This window comes from Sceloporus undulatus, chromosome 5 (genome assembly GCF_019175285.1).
Source record: "Sceloporus undulatus isolate JIND9_A2432 ecotype Alabama chromosome 5, SceUnd_v1.1, whole genome shotgun sequence".
Classification (NCBI taxonomy): Eukaryota; Metazoa; Chordata; class Lepidosauria; order Squamata; family Phrynosomatidae; genus Sceloporus; species Sceloporus undulatus.
The window spans coordinates 169,323,428-169,340,486 of NC_056526.1; the positions used below are offsets into that span (position 1 = coordinate 169,323,428).

The 17,059-nt window shown below is 38.7% G+C and overlaps 1 protein-coding gene across 2 annotated transcripts in view; it reads right to left on the minus strand.

The window, feature by feature from the left end:
• NFKB1 (nuclear factor kappa B subunit 1) overlaps nt 1–17,059 on the minus strand; it is a 70,343-nt gene that overhangs the window by 23,513 nt on the left and 29,771 nt on the right. For both annotated transcript variants that reach the window (XM_042469147.1, XM_042469148.1), the window contains exons 6-11: nt 13,120–13,268; nt 10,525–10,688; nt 9,574–9,732; nt 8,130–8,234; nt 3,572–3,663; nt 3,017–3,155 (exon numbers count right to left, since the gene is read on the minus strand). In XM_042469147.1, coding sequence (XP_042325081.1) covers nt 3,017–3,155; nt 3,572–3,663; nt 8,130–8,234; nt 9,574–9,732; nt 10,525–10,688; nt 13,120–13,268 — 808 coding nt within the window. The remainder of the gene's footprint in view (nt 1–3,016; nt 3,156–3,571; nt 3,664–8,129; nt 8,235–9,573; nt 9,733–10,524; nt 10,689–13,119; nt 13,269–17,059) is intronic.

Here is a 17,059-nt window from a genome sequence, read left to right on the forward strand (position 1 = left end):
TTATAACAAGTGAATGAAAGATATGCCCCGTAAGTAGACAATTATCTATCATCTGGGCATTTCCCCTGACAATACACACAGTCAGCCCAAGGATAGATCTGGAGGAGTCAAGGGAGTTTTTGAAAGTTTCTGTAAAGTTCAAACATGCACCACAAAATTTTCTGAGTCCTAAGAAAAGAACTGTGCAGAGTTCATCAATTCAATGCTAAACCTGGAAATTCCCTAGCAACACATCACTTCCAGTTATGATAAGTTATCAACAGTGAACTTAATTGTTCCCTTATTTGTCCATCTAATCTATGAGTTGCTGCTTATCCCATACCAAAACTTGCAGTCTTGTAAAATACATATGGCCAATTTGATGCATTTCAAACATATGTGATTATGGTTTCTCTCCTTTGCTAGAGTTTCTCACAGGCTGAAATGCCATGCTGTTGCCAACCTAAGCACACATCTGTTTAGCACAATTTTTCCAAACTGCATGCAAGAATACACTTACGCAATTTGAAAGAATAGTGTGCCCTGAGAAGTACATTCAATTAACTGATTGAAGTTCACCGCTTATTGTAATCACTGCATCTTTCTATCATAGTCTTTAACATCACATACATTACTAATCATAGGAGGTGATAAAAACTAGCCCAACTTATTTTAAACAATCATGTACAGTTGAAAAAACTACATGCAAAGATAATGGCTTACTTAAATAAAAATGCTTTGGAGACCATCAGTAAGGAATACATGTTAGAAATGCTGCAAAAAAATAAAATAAAATAAATAAAATCCTTTGCACCATCCTGTCTTGGACACTGATGGAATCTCAAAGGGCTCTTTAATAGAACTCAGCATCTGACCATTTCATACAGGAGAAGGTGATCCTTCATGTATCCTAAGCCATTTAGGGTTCTATAGGTCAAAATAGGGTTATACAGGGTTCTATAGAGTTCTACTATATGCTCAAAAATGGATGGACTTGCTGGCACCACCTCAAGAAGACTGCTGATAAAACTTAGGAAGGCAAGCCCGCCTATAAGGAGGGCCCGACTGTACAGTTGTCCCTACTAGTCTGTGGACTTCCCATTCGCAGTCTTGATTTTCCGCGGATGGGAAGCCAAGAAGGACAAAATAGTAATAATAATAATTATGGGGCTTTCCAGACCACCTGAAAGGGTGGTCTACCGACGCCCTCATTTGCTGTGCGAAGGAGCCTCAGCCGCCAAACCGTGTGACTCCTCTGCGAAGCAAAAAGAAGCCACAAAAAGTGGCTACTTTTTGCGGCGTCATAATGGCACCAAGACGTGCGGATGCTAAGCGTATGCTACATCAAAATGACAGCGCCCATGTAGAATGGGTGCCACCATTTTGTACGTGCTCAGCGCGTACTAGGGTTAGGGGCGTCCAGAAAGGACGCCCCTTTCTAACCCTAGTACATGCCGAGCACATACTTTTTGGCGGTCTGGAAACTGCCAATAATAATTTTATCTCTTACTTGCCTCTCCTCACAGCTCGAGGTGGGTTACAACATAGCTAAAACATAATCATAATCATACACATAAAATACACGTATTAAGAGATCTATGCAATATTTATATTCCAATAGAACAATAATTAAATATAAAATTCATGTTTAAAATTCATGATTAAAAACTGCCTTGATAGGTCTGCTGGAAGAGATGGGATCTTCAAGTCTGTCTTATAGTCTGACAGCTGGTTCAGCTGTCGGATCTCTTTCAGCTGGTCATTTCAAAGTGTTGGGGAGGGGTCAATGAGAAGGTCCTCTGGGCAATGGCTGTTAGTCAGGTTCTTGCAGGCTGCAGCAACTGCTCCCCAGAGGACCTCAATGTATGGGGGTGGATTGTACAGGAGAAGGTGATCCTGTAGACAACCCGGACCCAAACCATGTAGAGCTTTAAAGGTTAAAACCAACACTCTGTACTTTGCCCAGAAACTAATTGGCAACGAGTGGAGTGACTTGAGTATGGGTGCAATATGTTCACTCCAGGATGTTAATGTAACCAATCTGACTGCCATATTTTGAACCAAGTGAAGTTGGCCTGCGCTGCTACTATATCCAATGGGGGCTTGGTTATTGGCATTCTTTCAGAATTGGGGGGGGGGGGGGTCCAGAACGGATCCCTGAAAATCGAGAGGGACTGTATAGCCAATTGCTTTGGGGAAGGAAGTCAATGTGTTTGTACTTTATCTTTCTTTCTTTCTTTCTTTGTAGAAATACTTTTTAAGGTTTTTTCTTTGTTTTCTTTGTATGTTTTATGTATGTAGAATTATTTGTGTGTTAATAAAAAATTTTTTTAAATAAATCTGAAACAGCTTGGCATGAATTACAGCAGACAATAATGTTATATACAAGTGAAACATGTCTCAACACACTTTGTCTTTTTGAGTGGCAGAATAAAAATTCCTTTATCGTGCCAATTCTTCCCACTCCCACCAGGAACAGATCTGTATAGTTTCTATCCTAAAGGATTCCTCTTCTGAAGACAAAAGCAGTGGCAGAAGCCATTCATAAGTCATGTTGCTTTCTTCTTTTGTTTTGTTGGATTACAACTCCCTTAATGCTAGCCACTACACTCAATATCCAAAGTATCTGGAGAGCATCAGGCTAGGGAAGGTTGATTTAAATACGAGTTTATTTTTCTGCTGCAGATAGTATGATCTAATTTTGTTGCACAAGTATCTAGCTGCATAATGTTGTCACCACTTGTGCAGGAGAGGCTTCACAGTTATGTAATGAAACACAGCTCTGCATACAAATATAAAGCTACTTCAGGCTACCCTTGGACCATATCTGCTTGTTATTGAATCCATTCTGCTGAGTGGACAGAGTACATATGACTATTAATTCTGGAGAATACTGTAATGTAACATTTATAATACTGCAGGAACATTACCAAGTATGCACATTACGCCACACTATGAAATATACAAGAATTCCTTGTATTGCTGGCATTCTGTATGTCTTTCTTGATGAGCAAACCAAGTAATTGTCATACATTACCTTTGATTTCAGGATAGTATAGAAAAGGCTTTGGTTCGCTTGTCTCCAGATCTGACTTCCGCCGTAGCTGGACAAAAACAGATGCTGGTTTTGTAATATTGACATCTCTGTACTTTGGTGTTTTGAATACAATGGCAAACTGTAGGTTAACATGAAACAGACAATCAGATACTTGACAACAGACATGTTTGATCACACATGTATTCTATATATTGTTCAAAGATTATAGAATGGCACCTTTGTCTATATGCTGCCTATTATGTTTGTTGAGTAACTAGAGGGACTTCCTCCTTACTGCTACCATGGCAATAGCCCTCATCAAGTACTGGAAGCCTGTTCACAAACATGATGGAGATGAGAGGAGTCTTGTTTCAGAGGAGAAAAAAAAAAACTCCTTGTCTTTTATTTCCCTAAGGACAACCGTTTCCTCAAGACATACTGAAGGCAAGATAGTGGTAACATTGATTTTATCAGACCACACACATGGTTACACAATAACCAAAGTTGAAATTGTTGTTTGCATTATTACTAATCCAGCATGTAAACCGGACCTACCTGTCTATGTACATCAGTAGGTGAAAAGTCTCCAAACCCTTCCCAGACACCACCATTTTCATCTTCTTCGTAAAAGCGGATCTGAATATCATCTGTATTGATAATACAAGTTCATACCTTGTTAGATTAATCCTCTGCCTTATTGTGCCAGATAAACAGCTCCAGTCTAAAATGAGAAGTTAACTATGTGAATCATGCTAGTGCCATTTGACATCACCTTTGCTATAGTTCTGTTGTAACTGGAGGTGTTTTGGCTGATGGTAAATGTTGCTTCCTCATCCCTCCAGATAGAATAAAAATTCTATCATTCCTAATCTGCAGGAGGCATATGGTGGAATAGTGGGTTTTGCACTCTGATCAGCTTGGAGAGTGTTAGATTTGGGAAAGGCTGCGCTAAAGATCAGGTGCCAAGAAACCTTTATGGTCCCATCCTCTTTTAGAAAGATGTCTGTCCACTCAAGACAGCTGGTGATGACTTGCTTTGCTCCCCTGTACTCATTCAACTGCTATGTAGAAGATAAATAGGCCTATTACACCTTTCTTAGTGGTAAATCCTAAATCATGGATCTTTCTTCCCACTGAGTTTTTCTTCACTCCTGCATTATTGTTGGTTAACACTCTGCTGTTACAAAGGGGTTTGGGGATAATGGATTATTAGTTAATTTTATGCCTTATTTGGCTCACAGTGTAATGTGAAGTGCTATTGGTTTTCAGGACAATGTTGTTTCTCTATTTAGTATACATGTAATGCATGTGATGTGCACATAAATGGTTGTTAGCTCCACACTTTCCCATTTTAATAGATGAAAGGGGAAAAAACCAGCAGTCAATTGTTTATCATTTTTGGAACTACAACTCCCAGAGTCTCTTTGTGGCCATTCTGGCTCAGAGAATGCAGTGGCTATAGTGCAAAGAAAAGAAACTTTCCTGAGCTCTGAGTATTTTTCTGCTGTTAGCCCTGTAAAGTATGTATGGACCTTATCACACGTGGGGGGGTTTGTAGCTCGGATCCACAGTCACTCCTGTTCTAGCAATGCAAAGCGTGATGTTTTTTCACACCAGATCCAGAGTCACTCCTGTCTAGTAATGCGAATTAAGGTTAAAACGTGATGTTTTACCACACCTGGTTGCCTTTCTGCTGCCCTTCCAAACAGACTCGAAAGTGAAGTCAGTTCTATCCCAAGTAAGTCACGTGATGCGGATTCAAGCAAAGCAGAGTGAGTGCACATTGTATTACGACACTGGAGGGTTCAACGATTCAAATCGGCACCCTTGCACATGCTCAGTGGGGCTCTAGACACTGTCCTCCTTCCCTGCCCCCTCCATAGCTGTCATTCTTCATGGGGTGAAGAAGCAGTGAGGGGATGATGGGATAGGTCGCTGGGGGTTGCTGGGGCCAGGATTGGGATGCAGAAGAAGGAAGAGGATGATGAAATAGGTCCCTGGGGGTCCCTGGGGCCAGGATTGGGATGCAGGGGAAGGCAGATGATGGGATAGCTTGCTGGGGGTACCTGGCGCCAGGATCAGGATGCAGGAGAAGGCAGGGGATGATGGGATAGTTTGCTGGGGGTTGCTGGGGCTAGGATTGGGATGCAGGAGAAGGCAGAGGATGATGGGATAGCTTGCTGGGGGTCGCTGGGACCAGGATTGGGATGCAGGAGAAGGCAGGGGATGATGGGAATGATGGGATGGTTTGCAGGGTGGCGGGGGGGGGGCGAGATAACATGAAGGAGGAGGAGGGGAATGACGGAGCAGGACACAGGGGGCCAAGGGGGGGGTGACATCGGAGTGGTTTTCCACACCAGAACAATTCTCAGTGCAATCGAAGTGAGCCTGGAAGCAAATTCTTTGAAGTCACTTTTTTCCGGTTTTACCAAAATGAGGGGTCACTTTGGAATCACCTCGCAAGGAGCTCCCATAGAAAGGAATGGTGTCTGATAACACATTCACGTTATGACGTGAATGGGCATCGTTGGAAGTGCAGTCACGTCGGAACTGAGCTGGAAAATCTCCAAAAAGCTCCGTGTGATATACTCCTATTTTCCATTTATGCATATTGTCAGAAAGGGTTCCTCCTTCCAAATTATGTGGCCAGTTTTCTAATGATGGAAATTTATCCCCCATCCTTTCATTGGGTAGTCTTTACCTTACTATCATTTATTTAAATTCTCAAGGATTAAGAAATTAAGAAATGAGGTCACAAGGGAAAACTATACATACATTAAGGGAAACCCCCACTTTGGGGTTTCCATGTACTCAGATGACTTTTTTAAAGCCGTTAACACATAATTTTCACTTCCCTTTCCTGGATCAGGAAACACTTTCTCAGACTTCAAGAAAGTTGCTCACAAAATATCAAAACAAAAACTGTACCTTCTTTATCGCTTTTATTCCAAGTTGGAAGAACAGAAAATATGTTTTAATTGTTTGTTTGTTTTAGTATGTGTAGGCTGGTTTTTGTCCATATGCCATATATCAGTCAACAAAATCAGTAATTATTATTTAAAATAAATACATATATTACGTAACTTAATAGTGAAATAGTAATATAGCAAAAAGCTAGAACAAGTGCTAATACTGTAAGCATTACAAAACTGAAGAAAAAACTGAACACAACACTGCCACAAATGATGAACAAAAGATTAAACTTTACAATGCTTCTGCTTCACAATAATGTCAATAAAAACCCAACAACCATGGTAACATCTGTTGTTTCAATTATAGTTACCAGAATACTTCTCTCAGAAATTTGTAGAAATGTGATGGAAAACATTGGTCTCTGATATTTCTATTATTGTTATTAGAATAGTGAATGTAAATGTAAATGTGAGATATGTCTTATGCCATCATGTTGCTGCTGTTGCTGTCGTCATCATCATCATCATCATCATCATCATCATCATCATCATCATCATCATCATCATCATCATGATGTATTTATACAGTGCCATCACTGTACATGGTGCTTTGCATGAGTGGTTTATAATTGTTAATTTGCCAGTTCCCTGCCCTCAGGTATACAATCTAAAATGACACTACATGCAAGGAAAGGAGGCTGGCCTTGGGGTAGAGGTTTAAGTCGATCAAATGCTGGCTGCTGTTATTTCCCTCTAAATCCACAGCAGTGGCAGTTAATATGTCACACCTTGGCTATCAGTTCACTGTATCTTATTTATGCAGTTTAATAGTATGAATTTGCACACTTCTTTACAAGTCAAATATTTAATAGTATTTAATAGTATTTAACAGTATTGAATAGTATTTAATAGTATCTTCTCTGAAGATGCCAGCCACAGATGCTGGCGAAACGTCAGGAAGAAACTCTTCTAGAACATGGCCACATTGCCCGAAAACCCCACAAAAAACTATAGTATTTTGATGCATTATTTTTGTTTCATTGCACGTTTTCTCCAGAGTTAAGGATGCTGCATACATTTTCTTCTCTCTAACTCTCTTTCACAGAGAGGGCAGGTTTTGGCCAAAATTATGGATTTTCATATGACCCATGGATATGTCGAGGGTAAAATTTAGAGGCATGTAATGAAGGATGTAAAGGATAAAGCAAAGGAAAACAATGTCAAAGAACTTAGAAAATTCCAGCAGGCATAATTATTCGTGCTGATACTAAAGCCTGGATGGATGAGAGTGTAGAATGGGGTCAGTCCTTCCAGGGAAGATTAAACTCTTGTCTTTCACCAGGGGATGTATGCGCGTGCATACATACACACACACACACACTTAAAGTATAGTATTTACATTGACCCGTGGAGAAGATGACTCAGTTTTTTGGGGTCAATTTTTAACCTAAATTTCTAGACTTATATAGGAGTATATACAGTAAGCCTGCTGCCTCATTCTATACTAGAACTCAATTTTTCCTTCAAATTAAGAAGCCAAGCCCTTCCTCCAGTCCATCTGCCTTGGTCCAGGCCTTGGAGGTGGAGAAGATCTGCTGGACCTGATCCTATTCCCCACCACCACTTCCTTCTCCTTTTGTGTCGTGTGTTTTTAGATTGTAAGCCTGAGGGCAGGGAAACGTCTGACTAAAAGACTGTATTACAGCGCTGTGTAAATGTACAGCGCTTTATAAATAAAGGATAATAATAATAATAATAATAATAATAATAATAATAATAATAATAAGTGCTCCAATTGCCCTCCCCCCCATTCCTGTTCTTCAACTATTTCCCAGCTATTCTTCTGCTGCCTATCAACAAAGCCATATGATGCCTTTCCTCTGATCTCAATCCTTTCCCTTAGTCCTTCCTGTTTTAGTGGCTCTGCCATAGAAAGAGCAACCCATTCTGACAGATGTTTTAAAATTAATCAACTCGGTAAAGCATAGGATTATTTTTTGTGTTAATCAGGAAATATAGGGAGTTAAGTCACATCTGTAGAAAAGCCTAACAGGTTAATAACTTGATAATTAGCTAGTTATTTCTAGGCTTAATAATCTTCACAGTCCTAGTCTGATATGCTGACCACTATGCCACACTGGTACCCAATGGATTAAAGAATCACACTGAAACACAAGATGTGAAATATTCCAAGTTCTCACCTTTCTGAACTTTGTCACAAAGAAGGTAAATCTCTTCTCCTCCTGTCACACAGCCTGCTGTGCGATCCATGCGTACAATTTTTAAGTTAGATGCATTGGGAGCTTCTAATGGGAATAAACAAACAGGAAGACTCACAATCAGCCATTATTATTCTAGCAGAACTGCCTTTGGCAATGCTATATTTTCAAAATAATATTCAACACCAAAATATACACAATGTTCACAAACAAACAGTAAAATATGAGAAGATTGCTGGGAGATTTGTTCCATCTTTTAATATTAATATATGGTCATAGTAAGAGCTACTGTATAATGCAAAAGCTGAGATACAGTGAGCCCGCTGTATCAGTGGGCTAGCCATCAGTGACTGGAGCTCCCACGGATCTCACTACTCCATATTAACCAATGATGGCACATGCCCAAGGGAGCACTGATGTGGGCATGTACCTGTTGCTGCCCACTGACTAATATGGGCTTGGGCTCTTGTATTTTTTTCCATTTGTGGGGAAGGGAACCAAACCCACATGTGTGGGAGATGTCCACTGTACTACATCATCTCATCATAGCGTAAATATCCACTGATGTAGTTACACTACACTAGCACTACATGGTCCCTATACTGAAGCCACAGCATCGCAACATGAGAGAAATGGTGAATTCACCCACTTGTCACCACATTGCAACATATGAAATATGCAGTGTGCAATTAACAGAGGCATTGACACACTAGTATTATTTCATACCTATAATGGTTCCACAGGCAGAACTCCACTCTTACCACTACAAGCTGGATACTTCTGTTCCTCATTGTCCAAAAAGTCATTCTGCATGTTTAGCCTAACTTACATGTGCATAAATTGCCAGCAGGATTCTGGTCACGAGGAGTTAAGGCAGCTTGCAGTTTACTGATTTGGGGAAGGGGAATTATGACTTCACTTATAGAAGAATTCATCAGAGAGATACTTTACACTCAGGTATAACGTATGTTCTCCTTTTTTGTTTAATTATATCAAAGCCAGTAGTATATGCTTCTCTCCCAGATATCTCTCTCCTATTTTCCCTCTGCAAAATAGGTAACAAAAAAACCCCAACAACCCCAACCCCTCCCCTTGGTACCTGTGGAGTTTTGTTTTGTTTTTAGCCCTTGCAGGAATAAATTTGGAAGAAATACCTGTCCTAATCTGGAGTGGGCCACTGTATTCTTACAGTGGTGGTGAGAATAAAGACAGTAAATGATATAGTGTCAAGTTTAGCTCTCATTTGCCCAGTGTATACTGTAGTCATGTGATCAGTATCATGTTCATTTTACATTAAATGGTATTCTATTTTTTAAAAATGCTAAGAGAAGATCAGCCTCTATATCGTGACTACAAGATAAAACACAAAATAAAATAACTAGTGGACTGGGATTTGGCTAGAATGAAGAGGAGATAAGACACTCACTGCTATCATATATAGGATCAGACAAGACAGGTTGAAGCCTTCTTGTAAAACTGCCGGTGCTGTCAGGGAGAAATGCTGTGAACATTAGCCGCACAACACTGAGGTCCATTTCTTTTGTCTGCTGAAGTGCTGCCTGATGAACAATTTCCCGTTCTTGTTCTGCAACAAATGAAGAAGGCAGTTGAATTATTGCTATATGTCTGTAATGGAGGCACAAGGTAGGTAGTGGCATGTGTGTGAGACAGGAACAGAGGAAGAGGTTGAATTAAGATGAGCTCTAGCTATTTCAGTAAACAAATGAAGGACATTTTGTAAAGTAGACATTATATGAAATGTAACTGCAACAAAGTGTGTGTGGTGGGAAAGGGAGGGTTCTGTTATATTTTAAGATTCTGTTTCTCCTCACATCCCTTTAGTTCACTAGGTGAAATAGAGCAACATCCAAAATCCACAAAGGCAAAAAACATACAAGTCTGAAAAGCATTAGCTTCTTCTTCAGGCAAATGCATTAAAAATGATATAGGAGGGGGAAAATGACACTGTTAGAGTCACAGGACCTACATTTAAGAGCTCTTCAATAAACAGATCACAGAACTGCTCAAAATATGACATTCTTTCCTAACTCAAAGGATAAACATTGACAAATAAATAAATAAATAAATAAATACATTAAGCACATTTAAAAAGTATAGATAGATAATGATCAACATTATGAGATATTTGCAAACTGGACAATAATGTGTCTAACATACAAGTAAACTTTATCTTCTGTTTCATTCTATTTTATATATGCTACAAACAGCTCCAGAGGCATCTACTCTTTAAAAAAATATTCTCCTCCAAGAAATACCATGAGCAGGAGTAAGAACTGAAAAGGGAAAGTAGACAAGAATATTGTTAATTTATAAAGGCATTATCTCTAAATTTGAACTGTATTATAGCTTTACTCACCTGTTAGCTGTCTCTCCCCTCCACCTTCAACTTGTATATAGCCCAGATCTGGGTGTACTAGGAGTCCTGGATTATACCCTTTTTTACAGGCATCAATCATGCGTGTTTCCAGCGTGTCTAAGACTCTCTTCTTTGTAACATGTAGTATTCCAAGATTTGGAAACCTGCAGAGAAGATAGAGATTTCTAGAGATTCTCTGGTATGCCTCACATTCTAGGACTACCCTTTTTGCATTTCCATATTTCACATTTTTCTGCCCTCCTGGCTTCAAGCTACAGAAGCCAATGGGATTGTTAAAAATGCTACTACCATTATACATTCAGTCTTGAGAATATTGTTTAAGTGAGTGTGCTGTAGTAGTTCAAGTATCAGACCAAGATTGAAAAGTTCCAGGTTCAAATGTCAATTTAGTAGTGAAGTTCACTGGGTGATCTTGGGCCAATCACTATCTCTCAGTCATGGGAATGTCATGAAAAAAGGATATAATGGGGAGGGAGGCATGTAGATTCCCTTTTGCTTCTTTGGAGGAAGGATGGCCTTATAAACAAACAAACAAACAAACAAACAAATGGAAAAGAACATTCTCATTTAATAAAATTTATTCTATACTTTGTTTCTAAATGTGAAAAAGGTTTTGATGGTATTTAAGTCTTAATAGTAATATAAAATGAAATGAGACATACTGTTAGACAAGCAACTGCAGGTTATCCAACCTAAATGCAAGGGGAAGTTGGAGACCCTTTTCATTTTGTTTGATACCCTTCATCATTAATGGGGAAAAACTCATAGCAAAACCATTTTTGGCTCCTAAAGAGCAAATCTATTATTGCAGAGTGTGAATACATCGTAACAAATATGACAGATCTTTCAACATTAAAAGCCATATCTCAACAGAGCAAATCTCTGTTTGCAATCAAGCTACTGGCAAGTTGGGTCACAACATCAAAAGCAAGAGCCTTTCAAATCTTAAAAGCAGCTCCTGTCTCACCAGTCTTTTCAAGACTGGTATATATGTTCCAAAACCTGGGCAAAAGACATCAAACTAGCACTTAACTGAAACCTGATCCAGTCCTGGATCTTATTTCTTTCAAAAGGGAAGTAGCTTAACTAAGATTTAGTACTGTCTTTGTTGCTTCACACTTGGAATGTAGACTTTAAGCAACTCAGTATTCCTAATCTTTATGTCAACTTCACACTGATGTCACCTTGCTAGAGCAAGCACGACAAGTAATTTGATGTATGAGTGAGAAGGCTGCTTCAGCAAACACACTAGCCCAAAAATAGCGATACTCTCCAGATGTTTGGACTACAACTTTCATAGTGTTTGGCCTTTCACCATGTAAGCTGGGGCTCATGGAGAACTGTAGTCCAAACATCTGGAGGCCACCATATTGTAGGGTCAGATGCAAAAGAGGCCTGGATTCTTTTAATAATTGTATACAAGGGGTAATTTTCCTAAGTGTAGCTTACATTCCTATTTCTTATTCAAATATTAAAAGATGCAGAAGCCTGTCTTCTTTTGCATCTGGCCACACTACTAGCTGAGCTTAGCCTTTGGAAATGGGAAAGTAGAATGGTGAGGAGAACAAGAGGATCCAAAAGGCCACAAGTAAAAATTTTCAATCTGTCCCAGAAGATGCTGACCTTTCCATGGTGGTGGGATTGTATGCACCTGTGAGAGAAGAGGTATCTCTAAAGGCAGCATTGCTGATGGTATGTCTCCCATGTCATCCATGCCAGACAGACTTTTGCTGAGGAACCAGACTAAAAGTTTGAAAACGCTACTGGGCGGCAGCCATAGTGGAGGGTCTCTCAGAGACAATGGCAGTGGTACCATAGCCCATTCTTGGAGAAGTCTGATCTGGCCATAGTGGTACATGCCTTGGTTACATCACATTTGGATTAGTGTAATGTCCTCTATGGGAAATAAAGATATATCACTGAATACTAAAGTTGGGATTGTCTGTGCCATCATATTTCCTATTTCTACTGAATATGTGCTTGTATATTCCCCACTCTCTTTGCATTGTCTAATTTCTGCTCTCACCGGTTCTTGAGGAAGCAAGCTTTATTTTCTGTTATCCATACTGAGTGAAATATAGAATAATAGGGCCTCTAAACTGGAAATGAGGAGGAAAGCCAAAGGGAAGGAGAGGATGTGAAAAGAAAACTCAAGAGAACACAATGTCTTCTGGTTGATCCTGTTCATGCAATGGATATGAAAGAACAGGGAAGAAATATAGTGAGCTCTTGGTATCCACTGGGGATTGGTTCCAGGCCCCCACCCCCATGGATAACAAAAATCTGTGGATGTACAAGTCCCATTGCATACAGTGGCATATTAAAATTTTGTCCCTTATACAAAATAGAAAAATCAAGTTTTGCTTTCTGGAATTTATATCTTTTAAAAATATTTTCAAACTGTTGATAAGGAATCCATGGACTTGAAGGGCCAACTGTAGTTGAAGCACATTTGCTGAGAGGGGTGGGTAGAATTCTGGCTGAAAAAGCTCAGCTTTAGAATATTCCACATGAGGCTCTGGACAGGTGCAAAATCCATTCATGTCACTCAAAGAGAAAATAAAGAGCACTTACCCCACCGCCATGTCTTTGGGTCCTGCATTAACTGTGCATACCCCATGTTCACAGTGTTTCCCCACCAAACTGTGAGCATGAAGGTGGACGTGTTTTCCATTTGTGACTAACTGCACGATTACTTTTGCTGGCCCAGTGTAATTGCAGATCTGTAAGAAGCAGAACCAACACTATTAGTATGGATCAATTTTTCTTTTGCATTGATATTTGCAATGTATTCTATACTGGTATAGATTTGAATTAGTTTAAGTACAAAGGCATAAAGAGGCACAATATTTATTCATATTTCAAAAATCACAGAAGAACATAATCATCGAAAACATGGCATTTTAATAAATTAAAAAGAATTACGATAAATTATTTAAAGTAATAATAATCCACAGAAATTTATTTATTATTACACAAGTAAGAAATGTTTTTGTGTGATGCCTCACAAATAGTTTTTCAAAACAGTACATGGGGTGGAGGCCCCAATAGTTTATCAGATGTTTTGCATGAATTTTGCAAGAATTTCATGAATTTTGTTCAAAAATCCTTTTGTGATTTTTTTTTTTAAAAATTAAACCCAAATGTGAAAAATCTCATACTTATTGAAATGCTAGGAAAAACTTTTTTCTCACCATTTGAGATTACAATAGCACTGGTGCATTTTTAATCACTGCTCACAGGATGAGGGTTTTGGGGAGCAAAAATAAGATTTTTGTACAAAAGCTTTTGAAAAATGTGCCAAAAATATTCTATTTTTTTGCAAAAGCATTCAATTTTGCATTTAAAAACATGTTTTTCTCCAATGTAAAATCCTTGAGGGAGAAGAAAATCCAAAAATGTTCTCTGTTTCTCTCTCTCTCTCTACACACACACACACACACACTTGCACACACACATCATATCTGTCATCAAGGCAAATTGTCTTGATAGTCAAAGAACCTTTTCATATCAAGGACAAGAATATCTGTTAATCTTCTTTACATTTTTCTCCAACTACATTTTGCTAAAAATGGTATCTGCTGAGTGGTCCTTGGTGCAGGATCTATTATGCATGACACAATTATGTCATTCATAACAGAAAATTATCCATCCTCTTCTTAAATACCATCAGTGTAAGAGAGCTCACCAGCTCCTTCTAAAGCAGAAAAAAACACATATGCATGACTGCTCACTACTATCCAGACTTGCTTTTAAGCCTGTGTGCAACTAAAGAGAGACAGGTGTTTAGTCCGTAGATCTGTACCTTACAGGCATGTTAATCCAGACAGTGATGTAATTCATTAAAAATCATGAGGGTGTTGTTTTTGGTTTTTAAATTTGCCAACCTTATTTCATGCCCGAACCCCTCTGCTTAATCTCCTATGCTTGTGGTCTGTGTATTTGCTTAACAAGAGATGTAAATCAACATTATCATCTGAGGGAGGGCACCATAAGAAAATAATCAGCCCTTGAAGGCGGAGATGAGGTGAGGTGGGGAAGTACCAAGGTAATTTTTATGACACAGTCAACTGTATGAAGCACCATTCAGCATGCTTAATCAGATTGTGTTTAACATTTAGCTGACACAAGTACTTCATCCCAGTTGGGAGAAAGTTTGGTTTCAATACAGATACGTAATGTATGTCTGACTCATACCGAGATCATTTTTTAAAGAGTTTCAGGCAGTATAAGCAGCTTGCAATTTATGCATTCACCTTCACTTCAAATCTATTATTGTTTTTCTGTTTACTCATATCAATATTAAAATTGAAACCTACAGAAGAAAAATTAAACACACAAATAGCAGACAGACAACAAAATAAGCAGATGGTACACAATATGAACACAACCCACTTGTTTCATAGGCTCTGAATTTCTACAATTTAATCCCATCATCCATCCTCACCAAACTATTGATAGTTTAGAACCAGTTTAGTGCAATGGTTAGGCCTTCCTGGGGTCCCAATTTGGCTCTATGGGTTCTCCCAGAAGACTATGCTCCTTTCCCCATGACAAGGTAGTTTGTGATTTCCCAGCTTTTGTACAGTTTCTTCTCAAATTCCAAAATATTTAAATGCCTCTTCCAAGGCTTAACTGCTGGTAGTAAAAGTTGCGAGCTAAAATATGCTAGCTGTTTGGTCCCACCTTTTGGATTCTCCCACCAATATAATATGGCCTCTGAGAACTTCTCTAAAACTGCATTTGGTTACCAGATTGATTTGAAAGAAGTTCCCCACAATTGCCTTAACACTTTCCTTCAGCTCTGTTTTCTCAATTACACACTGTTTCTGGCTAAAGCCTACTTTTGTCCACCACCTTCATCTATCTTGAGTAAACTCCTTATCACTCCTCTATCCTACCTTCTATTGCAGGAGTAGAAAAGTACAACTCTGGGGCCATACATGGCCCTCAGTGCTGTTTTTTGTGGCCCTTGATCTCTTCAGACTCCCTAGACTCACCCTAGTTTCTCACCCTGTTCTGTAAAACACAAACCTTACTGAGGTTAAGCCATATAAAGTTTTTTCAGAATCCCATACTATGCCCTTGTTACCTAAATATGCATGGCCCCTTTCTCATCGTTCATCTGTCTTTCTTTCACAGTCTTCTTTTTAAATGTATTACTGGCTTTGCATCCTGTCTTTGGCCTTCCTGTCTTTAAGCTTCCTTATGATCCGGGGTCTTTTAGCAGTCATAAGCATTTTAAATTGAAAATTTTAATCTCAGCCAAATTCCCCTTGATTCTGAGAAAATGGACAGAACACTGCTTTGTTTATTGAGCAACTAAATGTGCCAAGCCTTTTATCAACTCAGCCAATCCATGCCAGGGGCTTTGCTATACTACTAGAGGCAAATATTCAAGTTGGAATCTATTGCCATAGAATGTATACGCTGTTTACCAAAATACACAAAAGCAAACCTAGAAAGTCTTAACAATTGTCTATTGAAACCAATGACAGAATTTTCATTTAACAGAATAGTTCTGGAATTATAACCAGAACATGACTTTTCTTCTGAATGTCTTGTGATTGCTCTCAGCATACGCAAAGCAATCACACAACAAAAGTTCAAATGCCTTAGGATATTTATAACAACCAATTCTGCTTTGTAATACTGTATAGCTAATGAGTGAAAAACTGGCTAGGGAACAAGCACTGCTTGAACATGGTTGGACACTTTGGAGGTTATCTTCAGGTTGACCCAGTCTGTCACACATAACACATTTGCACATGGGCAACAAACATAAAATCCAATGTGCTAAAATGATTTAAGTAAATAGTAAGGTTATAGCTTTTTATTATATGTTGTTGTATCATTGTTTATTGTTTGCTTATGTATATGGATGTTTATATGTTAATTTAGATAACTATTAATGTAGATAGCTATTGTTGTTATATGTCAATTTTATATGTGAATATAAATAAATAAATATATAAATAAAATCCAATGTGCATAGGCCTTACCTCCATGTTTTGATACCCTGGAAAATGTCCAGAAACCAAGAGTATACTTGATTCCTATACACATTAGGTATCGTGTATGTAGGTTGACAAGCCATACTCCATGGTGCAGATAATGGGCCCATTTTACACTCCATGGACTGGGAATACAGGCATACATTCAGTTCCATACATGCAATGGACCAGAACAAACCAAAGATACCCAAGTCCAGCAAGGATAAACATTTTAATAGGTATGTTTCCAAAATGAAAAGTTGAAATTGCTATTTTAAGTATGTCATTGTACATGGACAAGACATTTCCCAGTTTGTTTCCATGATATATTCTTACTGACTGTTGCAGAATAGTCATAGATGAATGCTGAGGAAATGTGAACCACTATCAGCAAGACAACATACTTAGAGTTTATATGAGTTCTTAGGCTGCATCTAAACTGTAGAAATAATACAACTTGATACCATTTTTAGTGCTGTAGCTCCACCTTAGCATTTGTACCTTTATAACATCATTAGGCT